Source organism: Solanum dulcamara, chromosome 2 (assembly GCF_947179165.1).
Source record: "Solanum dulcamara chromosome 2, daSolDulc1.2, whole genome shotgun sequence".
NCBI classification, from domain to species: Eukaryota; Viridiplantae; Streptophyta; class Magnoliopsida; order Solanales; family Solanaceae; genus Solanum; species Solanum dulcamara.
The window spans coordinates 81,931,712-81,946,288 of NC_077238.1; the positions used below are offsets into that span (position 1 = coordinate 81,931,712).

General features: G+C 29.8%; 2 protein-coding genes across 2 annotated transcripts; both read left to right on the plus strand.

The window, feature by feature from the left end:
- The first annotated feature begins 3,009 nt into the window (after positions 1-3,009).
- Positions 3,010-6,211, plus strand: LOC129881084 (copper transport protein ATX1-like). Its single transcript, XM_055955423.1, has 3 exons — positions 3,010-3,145; positions 4,898-4,973; positions 5,885-6,211. Exons 1-3 carry the CDS (start codon positions 3,137-3,139, stop codon positions 6,043-6,045), a joined length of 246 nt encoding a protein of 81 aa, XP_055811398.1. The 5' UTR covers positions 3,010-3,136; the 3' UTR covers positions 6,046-6,211.
- Positions 6,212-7,898: 1,687 nt separating this feature from the next.
- On the plus strand, positions 7,899-9,224 carry LOC129878827 (peroxidase 5-like). Its single transcript, XM_055953486.1, has 2 exons — positions 7,899-8,141; positions 8,460-9,224. Exons 1-2 carry the CDS (start codon positions 7,902-7,904, stop codon positions 9,222-9,224), a joined length of 1,005 nt encoding a protein of 334 aa, XP_055809461.1. The 5' UTR covers positions 7,899-7,901.
- The last annotated feature ends 5,353 nt before the right edge of the window (positions 9,225-14,577 follow it).

The window sequence follows — 14,577 nt, forward strand, 5'->3', positions numbered from 1 at the left end:
AAGATAGACTTACCATTACACCCCTCGTACAAATTCTTGCTTATATCAGTGTGTTATTTCAGAATTTTCGTCGAAAAATTATATTATACAACTAAAATAACGAGTTTTTATAGTTTGTTGGACAGTTGCTACATGTCGTTTTATGATTATTATATTATATTGTACTGTATTCAGAGGCATACCTAAGGGGTTTCTCGGATTCACGTGAACTCATGCTTCCCTCCTTAGACCATATCTAGTGTTATATTTATTAAAAAAAAAATACTTAAATATATATGTGTGAACCTACACTCAAAGTATCAATATAACACGAAGATGATTAGGTGTACCTTTTCAAATGAGGTTAGAAATTTAAATCTCACATTTTACTTGATTTTTTTAATTCTATAATTGAATAACACCTCTCTAAGTGGTTGTTAATAACATTTTTGGAGTTTTAAGTAATATAATATAGAAAATTTAATAGGTTCAATGATAAAAATTTAAAGATCAAATCAACTAAATTTATATCTTGTAATAATACACCCATCCTCTCGATATTCTACATACACCTCTACCCTAATCCATTATTAGTATTTTTTAAAAAGGTCATTTATGATGTTGGAATAACTTCACCTAAAAGAGGAAATAGCAAAAACAAAGTAAAACGCATTCAACCAATGCTTTTTATGAATGATGCATTTTATTCCTTTGTTTCCTTTTTTAAAAAAAATTTATTTATTATTCGATTTACTTTTACTTATTTATTATTTTAAAAATATATTTTATTTTTTACTTGTCACTTTTAACATATCAAAAAAAAATATATTATTTTTCTATTTTATCCTCAACATTAATTATTTATTCACCAAGACCTAAGCTATTCATCAATTAATATGACGTATCTAGGGTTTTTTTTGGGTTCACGTGAATCCATGCTTCCTTTTCGAGATTATATATAGTAGTGTTAGATTTTATTTCAATTTTTTTTGAAAAAAAAACCTAAATATAGATATATGAATCCATATTTAAAGTATCATAATGTGATGATGATTAAGTGCACCTCTCTAAGTGATGTTTGAAATTTAAATCTTATATCTTTATTCCTTTTTAAAATTGGGTAACACCTCTCTAAGTAGTTATTGATAGTATTTTTAGTGTTTTAATTAATTAATTCTTTTTGCTTTAATTTTTCAAAATTTTCAAGTTTGTCACATTGAAATTTTTAATTTTTTTTAGCATTATAATTTTTTATATATAATTGAATCAAATGTGTATATTAAAATTAGTAGTACGAGATAGTATATCATACAATCAATGAGTTCAACTAAAATTTAAAGGTGTGACGGATAATATATCCAAACTTTTAAATCTTAGATTCACCTTTTCTAAAGTGCACCCATCATCGCGAAATCTTAGATACGCTTTTGATTGTATTATATTATTTGATGAATAAGCACGACATCTGGATAAGTTTTATCATTTTTCTTCATTTTTTTGTCAACAATTTGAACGATAAAACTTACTAGAGAAGTTAGGTACAATGTAAAGTTATTATAAAAGATAGAGCAAAGAATAGAATAAGATTATTAGATAATAAATACAAATAAAATAAAATAAAAAGATAACAATATAATCACACCAAATCATTCATTACATAAATAAGATGAGACTTTTTGTGTCATATAATAATGAATTTGATGATACAATATTATAAAAAAGATTTTTACTTTCTATACCAATCAAAATAATATTATATTTAAATTAACAAAACACAATACAATATGTAACAAGCTGTTAAGGATTCCAAAACATGTGAAATAATGAAAAATTATGGTAAAAGTTTCTTTCAACTCCCTAAAAAAAAAGAGAATAAGAATAATTTCATTTATTATTTATATATATATATATATATATGACCTTGTACTGCATGAAGTACTGCATGTACTACCAGAGAAATTAAATAATAATAATAATAAGTTGGATAATTGTACAGCTCTAAAATCTGATTAAAAAAAGGAAAATGAAAGTTAGGTCCATTAATGAATACTCCATATGAGAATCTTTTATTTTATTTTTCATATGGTATTTAGTATTCACAGTGAATACTTGATTTTACACCAAGTAAAATATTTTAAAGAAAAAAAGTACTTCTAGTAAAAATTATTTTTATATTTAAATTTAAGTTCAAAATCTTTAATTAAAGATGAAAAAAATTCTACCTATTCTATCACATAATCAAGATTGATTTGATATGGATTGGAAAATAATTTTTGACAAATAGTTTTCCAAAAAAAACTAATTTGTCAAAATTAAGATATACTATTTCAAAAGAATATCCGAAAAGATATAAGATAAGAAAAGTCATGTTTTTACTCTACAAAAACAAAAAAATAATATCGTTAGCTTTAATAGACAAAATTTATTTATTTTCTGAACAAAAATATATTATTGTTGTGTAGGCAAAACTCAATCAAATCCCAAATTAACTGCCTTCTTATTATACGAAAGTGTGGGGAATAAAACGCACAATCAAAATGTTTTTAGTTTCATATTTGAATCAGAAGTCATTTTTCTATCTGAATTATCAATAAATATTTATAGAAACATAACTTAATTATCAATTGTTCACTTTTTTTTATTTAAACAATGATATTTAGGTAAAAAAATTTAGAAGCAGAGCTAAAATTTTCAATAAGAGGTTTAAAATAAACGAACTAGCCTAAAGTAATTCAACAACTACTATATATATACATAAGACATAATTTTAATCATGTATAAATAGTTTAATTTTCCTTTAACCCATGCTCCGTCTCTAAAAAATTCAAACAACGGCTAGTTGATGATGTTTTGATAAATAATTAATAATAGTTAAGACAGAAAAAGTAAACATGTAATAATTAAAATAAAAGATTAAAAAATCTCAAAAAATCGACATATTTTAAATGTGTTTTTCAACTTTTGTTATAAGTAAGAAAAAAAAAGAAAAAATATAGAAAAATCTATTTTTTTCTCCTTTCTCTTTGTATAAATTAGCAGCCTTTGACACCTCTCAAATCACAGAAAATCAAAGGTCAAATTTTTCTCTAGAACTTTGTATCACCCTTACTTTTTTTCTTGAAAAACCTCTCAAGTTTCTGTCCATTCAACGTTCATAATGTCTCAGGTACTTTGAATTTTCTTTCCCTTTTTTGAAATTTTGAATCTTTGATATGTTATATGAATTGGGTATTTTTTTAAAACATAATTTCGAAGGGGTTTATGGATTTTGCTTTGTTAGTGGGAATTTTGATTTGGTTCGTTTCTATTTTAGCTCAATATAGAAGGGTTTTGAATGAACTTGTTGTTAATGGGAAGAAAACCCCTAATTAGTTTGAGATTAAGGTGTAGTTTATTGATTGATTGAATGGGAATGGGGTCGTGGGGGGTGGGTGGGGGATGGGGATTACTCTTACATGGTTATGAGGATATTTTATCGGAAACAACCTCTCCTCCTCCCAAGGTAGGGGTAAGGTCTGTGCCTTACCCTCCCCAGACCCCAGAGGATTATACTGGTTATGTTGTTGTTGTTGCTTTCATATGTAAAGAAGCTAAGTTCAACATTCAAATCTTGGTTTTGATGGTAATCTGAAGAATCTTTTTTTGAAGTAATTTGTTGGAGGCCTTGATAAGATTTGCCTGTTTAATAGGAATTTTGATCTGGGTTGTTCTTGTTTTAGCTTAAAAGATATGGACTTGAAATGATTTTTTTGTTTTAAGTGGAAAAAAATTGAAGCTTTACATGATTTTTGAGCTTCAACTGTTTGATGATTGATGAATTTGTTTGTTAACTGCTGTGCTTGGTGTGAGCTAGAACAGCAGGTCTGTTAACGAGTGCATTGATCGTTTCAACAATTTATTGAATAGTTTAATTATTCATTTTGAGATGTAATGAAATATTGCCTTGCTTGATCATTTTCCTTAAAAATTGATTTGATTGATTATGAGCTTTTTCCTCTTCGTTTCGATGTTTAGGCTTCAGTTTTTCCTCTTTCATATGTAAAGAAACTAAGTTCAACAGTAGAATCTTGGTTTTGATGGCAATTTGAAGTAATTTTATTGAAGGGTTTTATTAGATTTGCCTGTTTAGTAGGAATTTTGATCTGGGTAATTCTTGTTTTAGCGGAAAAGATATGGGCTTGGAATATTATTATATTTTCCTTAATGGGAAAAAAATTGAAGCTTTACATGATTTTGAGCTATAAATGTTGATGATGGATGAATGTGTGTGTTTACAACTATGAGTGGTTTGACTAGGAAAGCAGATCCATGAGCTTTGATAAGCTAAATTCAAGTTCATTAGCTAGTTTGCTTATTTTCCTTATAAATTAGCTGAGTTTAATTCATTACCCTCTGTTTTTGGTGAATAATTATTTCAGATTAGATACCTGTAAATCTATGTTCTCCTTTTCTTGAATTTTTCCGGTTTAAAAGTTGGTCTAAGTCATCCCATGAGTGGCTAGATATCATTGTTGATCTAGAATAGAAAGAGACTTTCCCTGTGCCAATTTGGGTTAATAAGGGAGCTCTTAGTAGTAGAATCATAGCAGAACTGAATCAACTGATTCAGAAGAGTGCTTTTACAATAAGAGTTCTTCAGAAAAACGGAATAGGAATTAATTGATTGAATTTGAATTAATGAATTTTTTGGTTTTTGGTCCGGGGTTTGGTTGGGGAGTGGGGGAGGAACGGTTGTTGTGACTCGTTCGAAACCTTAAAATGTAAGTATCTTAAGCTGGCAACAGCTTCATGATGTGCTGCCTAACAGCCTAAGTGATTAGTGTGCTATTTTATTTGCTTATGATTTATGCTATCACAACTTCACATCTCTGTAACTGTCAATTTAACATCAACTTTTGTTTATCCCTTGTGCTGGCAGACTGTTGTTCTCAAGGTTGGCATGTCATGCGAAGGCTGTGTTGGTGCCGTAAAAAGGGTTTTGGGGAAAATGGAAGGTAAACAGTTGTACTTAGAGTCCTAGTGCTTACAACATTTAACTTTACTAGCCTCCTGTGTAAGATTGCCATGATAAAACAGGATTGACTTTGTCATAATTCCTCGTTACAAATAGAATATATTACTGCCTCAGTTTCATTTTACATGGCATTCTTTCTTTTCATCCTGTTCCGAAAAGAATGATACTTTTCTATATTTACATACTCTTCGACTTTTAGCTTCTTATTTTACTCTTAATGGCATGCTCTTATAGACTATACTCATATAAACATTATGACATGTTTAAGACCACAAGTCGTTAGGGTACTTTTGTGTCACAAATTTTCTTTTCTTAAACTGTGTCAGTTAAACACCACCATATATAATGAAATTAGAGAGTATGATCTTTTTTCCGATTTTCTATTAATTGAATACAGCTTATATCATATGGACTCTTTTATTGTGCATTCTCCCATTCACTGTGCTGCAAAGACTGCACTTCACATGCTTGTTTGCTTCTGATTACAAGGGAAAAGTTGTCTCGTCAAATCTGCTTCTGTCTAAAAAACCTATTAGCTCTGGTTGGTTCATCCATCTTTGGGTAAACTGTGAAATGGTTGTTGGTAGTCTATTCTATGAGTAGAAATTTAGAACCAAAAATGCTTTTCCAGAGTCCTCGGCATCTTGCTCACGCTACAAGATGGCTCTATCATGCAGCCTGAGATATTATTGGATAGCATTAGTATGACTAATGAACGAGAGTCTGAGCTGCTTATTTGCTTATAGTGTCTCGTAACAGATGAAAGGCAACATCATAAATAGACAGTCTTAGGCCCTTGTATCTTTTGCATATTCTAGTTTCCGCCACCTCATAAAATTTGTTCTGGAATTGACTAATACATCGACTCATGCCTTCATAAACCATACTCAGGTGTAGAAACTTTCGACATTGATCTGAAGGAGCAAAAAGTGACCGTCAAGGGAAATGTTCAACCAGACGCAGTTCTCCAGACCGTGTCAAAGACTGGAAAGCCAACATCTTTCTGGGAAGCAGGCGAATCGGCTCAAACAGAAGCTGTTAGTACAGCTTGATCTTTTATGATGGCCTGGAATTGTATGTTAAGGCTTGAACATTATATGACTTTATCAAGAATTCCTTTGTGTAATAGTTGAAATCTAAATTGCAATAAGTTCTTGAGGATTTCAGTGTTGTTTTCTTCGATATAAATGACGAGTGCATTGATGCATTATCTCTCTACTTCTCCAGATGATATTGCCTTGATTTATCTCTCTAGTTAAACATCTGAGAAAACCAAATGATGTTAAAATGCTTTGTTTCCTCTGTTGAGGGAAGTAAATTATTTGCAGTATCACATAACTACTACAGAGCTTCAATTTCAAGCTGGGGTCGGCTATTTGAATCTAACTGTTGTATTGAGAGGAAAGATCCATCGTTGACTGTCAATTTATTGCAACTCTCTTTTATCCTGGCTTGGGACCCGCAATGAAAGAGAGCTCCCACAGGCGGAGTTAAATGATTCTTAGTATCATATCTCTGATGAATCATTTGAGTCTCGTGTTGAATGATTCTGGTTAATGTATAATTACGAAATGTACTAGCATAAAAGTACTTTTAAGTAAGACTGATTGTTGTCGCATCCAAGGACGTGACCTAGTTTTCAATAAAGTAGGTTGGTTTTCTTTCTACTTGTTCAAGCCTTAGTGAATATAGTTACTCGATATCTGTGTTGGTGGGAGGTAACAAGTAATCTATATAATTAGTCAAGATATGCACAAAGCTGACCAAGCATCTGTATAATTCATGTTATTGTCCATTAATTAGATATCCATATCTATAGTAAACTCTCATTTCATAGTCAAGGTTGTGTATGGTGTCATTCTTGTTATAGCAAAGATAAATCTGTTGATACTGTAACTTTTTCATATAGTGGTTGTTGTCAGTGGATATAACTTAAATCTATTTGTTATTAGGGAGCTTAGATGGATAGGAACAAATGCAGCTATACACAAATTAAACAATTCTGTCTCTACTTGTTCTACTTTAACTCAATATTCTATTTTTTTAGTGGTATAAATTATCAGAAAAAAAGTCAAGACTTTATAAAACTTATAATAAGGAGTTGACATTCAAATCTTTTTTAATAACATGAGAGCATAGTGGCTAACAAGTAACAACTAATAAAGTAAACAAGCAAACTCAAACATCAAATGGGATTTGTTTATCCATTTTCAACACTTAAGATGCTACCAACTATTCAAATAAACAAGCATACTGAACTTTAAGTTGTACTTTTTTTATCCATTAAGAATGACAATGTAATAAACTTTTACCTTATCAAATATACATTAACCTATTGTAGGAGGTTACTCGCCTTATTTTCCAGGTTACTAGTCACGCGTATCGTGGACCATTATATAGAAGTTAAATACAAAAGAAATTATCAGGTAGATATTTGTTACCAAGAGATATATTAGCAGCAGTCGATCATTTGGGATGGCTGCACGTAGCGATATGAATCATTTGAAAAGTAAACGTATTTGTTCTGTAATCCCCTAGTATGTGTAAAATGTTCAAAAGTGCTTTCATTGTGGGAAATTCGATTTCTTTCACTTCCTTTCCGTAGCCAGAGGTTGATGAAAGATTCAACAATGAAAAGAACGATTGACTTTCTGTAATAACTCACCCGAGATTCTCTTCCTTGTTAGTTTGACTCGAAGAACAAGTGCCCGTTGAGTTCTTCATAATCATAATGTGGTAGCTGTGGAACTCTTCAAAAGTCAAATTTGAAGTTTGTATTACAGGCAATCATGTTCTGTTTTAATATTGAAAAAATATTCTTCAACTACAAATTACAGACTATAAAATGCTTCATGTTTGTTTCATAAAGTATCCATCACTTGATTAGAGTTATTGAGAAAAAAAAAAGATGGTTTCCAAGGGCTTTAATTGTTCTGTTATTGTACTTGTTTCTTGCTTGATTTTATCTCTTTCAGGGTTGTCGTTGGCCAAACGACAACCCTCCTGTCCGCTTGAAGTAGGTTACTATCGACATACTTGTCCCTCTGCTGAAGACATTGTAAGAAATGTTGTGTACAATGCCATTTCTCGCAATGCAGGCATAGCTGCTGGTCTTATCAGGTTGCATTTTCATGACTGCTTCGTGAGGGTAAGCTGATGTCTTTTTTATCTAATGTACTATTGTTTTCTTGATGATCTCATTCTTCGCGTTATTTTTGTCTGCATGTTGAACTGTGTGACTAGTTCATCTAAACTCTTAAGCTGTTAGCGAGATAGCACACATTTATAATTTACTAGCTAATATTATGTTTCAACGCGCCCCCTTCACTTGTTGAAATACTTTTTTGCTTTTGATTTGAAATTGTTATCGTATTGAATTGTGTTACGGTCTCATTAAGCTTTTAGATGAGAGGGTCACGGAGTTTTCATCAAATTAATACTTTTTTCTGCATTTTATGTACCTAAGGGATGTGATGCATCTGTGCTATTGGATGGACCAAATTCAGAAAAGGAAAGCATAGCGAACAAGAACAGTTTGCGAGGTTTTGAGGTGATCGATGCAGCTAAGAAGCAGCTCGAGGCTACATGTCCAGGAACTGTCTCGTGTGCAGACATTCTTGCCTTTGCAGCTCGCGACAGTTCCTACAAAGTTGGAAAAATAAACTATAATGTCCAAGCAGGACGTCGTGATGGACATGTTTCCATCAAAGACGAGGCCTTATCCAATCTCCCCTCTCCATTTGTCGGTGTCAAGGAACTAATCAAGGGTTTTGCAAGAAAAGGGATGTCAGTTGATGAAATGGTAACACTCTCTGGTGCACATTCTATTGGTATTGCTCATTGTGCTGTTTTCGCGAATCGTCTATACCCTCAGAACAAGCAACAAAATCTTCCAATTGATCGCGAATATGAAAGGACGTTGAAGTCTATTTGTCCACCAGAAGCACTTACAAATGGAACAGGAGTAGCTAATCCTACTACTTTTGATGTTATAACACCAAACAAATTGGATAACAAATACTACATGGACTTAAAGAGTAAGAAGGGACTTTTAGTTTCTGATCAAACATTGATGAGTAATCCTAAAACTGCGAAAATGGTGAACTTTAACGCGAAATATGGACGCGTGTGGGGTAAGAAATTCGGAGATGCAATGGTGCATATGGGAACTTTAGACGTCCTTACAGGGTGGAAGGGTGAGATCAGGAAGAACTGTCATTTCGTGAACTAGTCATTTTTTTTCGCCTTTTGAGTTTTGTAAAACTCCATTTTCGACTACTATTTCAGCTTTGTTGTAGACATCTTATTCGAGTGAGGATGTTTCAATCTTTGTTCAATTGTAACAGATGAATCTTCTTAATAAAAAATTATTCTTGATTGAAAGTTTCTTTGTGAAAGAGTTTAAGGATCATCATATGAACCTTGAATTTACTCATGTTGAGTACTGCAAGTGTGTGGAACTTGGAATCAAGAAACAAATTAAAGTTAGACTGAGATAATTCTGAATTCTTGTTTTATGAAACATAAACTTCAAAAAAGCGATGTTCGTAGAAAATAATGTGTATCATTTAATAGGTCGTCATCAATAGACCCACAAAATTTGACCTCAAACTGAGTCTGTCGCACATATTTCAAAAACTTAATAGTATAATATACACATGAAAAATCAAGATAATTCTGAATTCATGTTTCGTCAAACATAAACTTCAAAAAAGCGGTGTTCGTCCTTCGAAAACAACGAGTATCGTTTAATAGGTCGTCGCTAATAGACTCACAAAATTTAAACTCAAACAGAGTGGTCACGCATATTTTAGAAAATCAATAGACTAATATACACACGAAAAATCAAGATAATTCTGAATTCGTCTTTTGTGAAACATAAACTCCATAAAAGTAGTGTTCGTCTTTCGAAAATAATGAGTATCATTTAATAAATCATTACCAATAGACCCACAAAATTTGAGCTCAAACAGAATCGGTCACATATGTTCTGAAAAATTTATGGATTATTATATACGAAAAATGAATATAATACTGAATTCCTATTTCGTGACACATAAATAAGAAAAAGAGCGCCTTCCGCCGTGCAGAAACAATGAGTATATCATTTGATAGATCGTCACCAATGAATCCACAAATTTGAGCTCAAACATAGTCGGTTTCACACATTTCAAAAAATTCATGGACTAATGTACACGAAGAAAATCGATATAATCCTGAATTCCTATTTCGTGACACATAAACTTCAAAAAAAAAAAGGTGACTTCCGTCTTTTGAAAATAATGAGTGTCATTTAATAGATCGTCACCAATGGATCCACAAAATTCGAGTTCAGACAAAATCGGTCACTAATCTTGAACGGTATTTATACACCCAAATACCGCTTTTCACCTATGTTTTAGCTTAAGTTTCACGAATCAACTTATGCATATTCATGTGTTTTGAACATTATTAACGTGGATTAACACATATATATGTGATTAGACATGTTTCAGGTTAAAATGCAAAACGATCCAAAATAACAAAAAAAATCAAAAGTAGAGCATCATGAACGAAAAATGACTTTTATGGCAATGAAAGAGTTAGGTAATTGAAAACACAATATCAAATAAAACAAAATTAACTTGATTTATGTATTAATACAATTTAATATATTAATCATAATAAAAAGTTAATTTGGAAGAAATTAACTAGTGACCACTAGGGGTGTACATGGATCGGTTGGTTCAGATTTTTTACAAACCAAATCAAACCATTTGTGTCGGGTTATTAAATCTATAAACCAAACCAAACCAATAAAAGTAGAGTTTTTCGATATCAATTTTTCTCGGGTTTTTTGGGTTTTTTCGGATTTTTCGGGTTTTTTCGGGTTTCTCAGGTTTTTCATAGTATCTAATAAAAAACACAGAGCATTGCTTCTTAAAAAGAGTTCTAGTACAAAATATCAACATATAAGATGGAAGCAGAACACTGTTTGAAGTTTTAACTTTATAATATAACTTTATAAGATGAGCTTTTTTTGTATATTATTTAGATGAGCTTTTCAAGTTCAAATCTAAATGTAAGAAAGAAAACAAAAATTATGAAAATTTTTTAAAAAATATTTATAAATTACATTTTAATAAATATTTTTATGTATACATAATTTAAAAGTAGTATATCTATAATCGGGTCAGTTTGGGTTCGGTTTGACTTTTTTTAGTTAAAACCAAACCAACCCTATAATGGTCGGGTTTTTTTTCAAACACCAAACCAAGTCAAACCAAACCACTAGTCGGATTTTTTTTCCGATTTGGTTCGATTTATCGGTTTGATGCTGTTTATCGATTTGTCCTGTACAGCCCTAGTGACCACTATAGTGTTTATAAGAAAAGAAAAAAAAAAGGAGCACGAGTGAGATTCCTGTATTCTGTCACAACATATAAGTTATCCTTGTTGACTTAAAAGCTTATTAATTAATTTAAAATGATAAAATTATTGTCATTTAGTCAATAATTAATAATGTTTATTTGATTTAGTATACTTATACAATCAAGTTTCATCACAAGACATAACGTAAAGGTATGAAAAACAAATTTTAAAAAGTCTCTGAAATAATTGTCAAATATTCTTTATTAGACACTTATAACCCTAAATGATACAAAAGTATATGGACCTAATCTATTTTTTGGCATAACACATAAACAAAGATTTAAATTTGATTTTAACTGACGATTAAATACTCTAATTTTGAGTATCCATATTTAGAGATACCTCAACTTGTTTGCACTGTCTCAGTTGAACACTTCTACTTACAAAATGATCATCTAGACACCTCTAACATTTATGCGTCACATTAGCATTGAGTGTCCACGTGACACAACATAAACGAGTTGAGGTGTAGATGTGCATTTTCAAAGTTAGAATGTGTAGTAGTCAATTGAAACAATGTTAAGATATCTATCTTTGTATTATGCCTTGAAAAAAAAAAAGCATAATCTTTATAGCATAAAGTAGAAGCTATGGGGTTGAATTTTAATGAAATTTTTTCCTTTATTTTTAAAAATTCCTTAGATTTGAGGTCAAGAGTTGAATAAGTGAAACCAATGTCATTTATTAATAATGTCCAAGGTTGTAATGATTAGATTAGATTATTGACATTTCAATGAATTTTGACAAAATAAGCATAGATATTTATTGATAATAAATACCACTTTATTCTTAATATAAATTTTAAATTCAAGTTTCAGATCAAAATTTTCTTTAATAAAGAGCGTTTTGATCCCAGAATTAGATTTTATATTTTTAATGTAACTTTGAATTAGTCAGACGTTAAACAGACACCAAAACTTGAAGAAAAAGGAAAGAAGATCACCATGCATGCATTACATTTGACATTTTATTGTATGATTATCTGCCCATGTAATTAAATGAAGTATAAGACAGCGTAAAAGAAATTTACATTATCAAATTTCACTAATAATAATTACTCCCTCCGTCCCATTTTAGTTGTTAGGATAAAATCTTGCACAATCCTTAAGAAAAATTAATAAGAGATGCAATTTGACAAATATACCTCTACTATAAATATTCTTCAATCAGTATGAGAATTAGTCTCTATTAATGGATTATTAAATTTATACATTAAATATCATAGATTAATGTGTTCTGTATTGAATGATAGACAAGGAACACCAAAAGTTTAACAAGAAGTAGTGTTGTAACTTTAAAATAACTTATAGAGTTATAGTAATAACTTTTTTTGCATTTTAAAATGACTTAATTACTAAGGATAGAGTTGTAAAAAAGTGACAAATTATTTCTTGATTGTTTAAATTGACAATTAATTTGGGACAACTATTTTTAATATTAACAATTAAAATGGGACAGGGGAAGTATAAATATTAATAGGTAATAACCTTAATAAAGGGAAACAATTTTCTATAAAGAGTGAAAAATACACTTAGAGAGTAAACATATTTCTATATTATCAATATATATATATATATATAACTTAATTAATATTTTTTGAAATATATTATCTCTTAGGACTTGTAAAATAAGTAAGTTGCATTCTTGCATGGAATATAATGAATGAAACAAGAAAAAAGGGAACAAATAAATCAAATAAAATGTCATTGTGTAAGTCTATTAAAAGAATAGAAGCAAAACCTTAGAACTCCATCGCATCGATCTTCACTCTCGTGTACAAATCAAATTATGCCAATTGATAATAGGTCGATATTGCTCGTATATATTAAATCGTATCATTACATCAATCAATACACTATATTCACATTTGATGTTTATATTGAATGTAGTAATTTATTCTCAATTATTAAATATAAATTAAAAATACAAAAATCTTTTAACTATGACTAAATAATAAATAGTATAGTTTTTATAATAATGTGGAGAAGGAAGAAAGAAAAGTGAAAACTCAAAAAAATATTCGAAACTATATTTTAAAAAAAAATTGATTTCTCACTTGATATCCTGGTACTTTTGTAATAATTTGAACTTCAACTAATTCAAACTCTTGTTAAGTAAGATTCAATTTTTAAAAAATGCTTCCTTCTAATTAATTCAAAATTTCTAATTCGATATTTACATTGAAATCTTAATTAATATAGCTTTGTTATAGTGTAAAACTCATTTAATAGACAAAATACTTCTTATCAATATTATTTATTTTCTTTTTGAACACATTTTTTTCTAATAATATTTCTTTTATTAGCAAATGTTTATTCTACTTCAATTAGAAAAAAATTAAAAAATTTAAAATATTTCTTATTTTATTATAATTATTTTTTATCGTTATTTGAATAAAATTTAATGATGGATTTATTATGATCTTATATATATGACATATATTATCCATTAAAAATTAGAGTACATGAAATTATTCTTTATTAATTGATAAAATGAGATTACTAAGAATAAAATAATTTCCTACATTTTTATTATTTGAAGTGGTTTGAAAGGAAAGAAAACAAGAATAGTGTTCCTTAAAAGTAATATTTTTATAAGGAACAAATTTTTTTTTTCCTTATATAATAATATTTATTCGGAAAAGGTATTTTGACCCATTTTATAACAATAGGGGCATTTTTGACCCATTAAATAATAGTAATGACTTTTTAAGATACGGAAAGAAGTTAGTGAGAAAAGCACTTTTTCAAATTTAAATCCGAAATCTCTGACTAAGCTACGCGATTTGGTGGATAAGATACGGAAAGAAGTTAGTGAGAAAAGCACCTTGAGAGACAACAGTATTGGAGTCCGTGGGTCCAAGAAAATTAATTTATCAAACATTAGCATTTATTTGACTCCACACATTTTTCACACATAGTACTATATAGGGTTTGAAAAAAATCAAATTCGATCCGTAAAATTCATTGAAGTTTGAATAAGTTATTGATCTGTTTCAATTTAAATAGTTTTTGGACGGATAAAAAAGTCATTTATTTATTAACTCAATTAAATTTGATCTACCTAACCAATATGTATTGTAGTGCAGTGGTGAAAACGCTTCATTCTTAATTAGAGGTCTCGAGTTCGAGCGTCACTCCTACTAAACACTACAGTGCACGATCCGAATTTAG

What these genes read in the sequence shown, in the direction of transcription:
- LOC129881084 (XM_055955423.1), top strand. An exon ending in GGTTTTGGGGAAAATGGAAG is followed by an intron (nt 4,974 to 5,884) that starts GTAAACAGTTGT and finishes AACCATACTCAG; the next exon opens with GTGTAGAAACTTTCGACATT.
- LOC129878827 (XM_055953486.1), top strand. Translation starts at nt 7,902, where the DNA reads ATGGTTTCCAAGGGCTTTAATTGTTCTGTTATTGTACTTGTTTCTTGC. An exon ending in TTCATGACTGCTTCGTGAGG is followed by an intron (nt 8,142 to 8,459) that starts GTAAGCTGATGT and finishes TATGTACCTAAG; the next exon opens with GGATGTGATGCATCTGTGCT.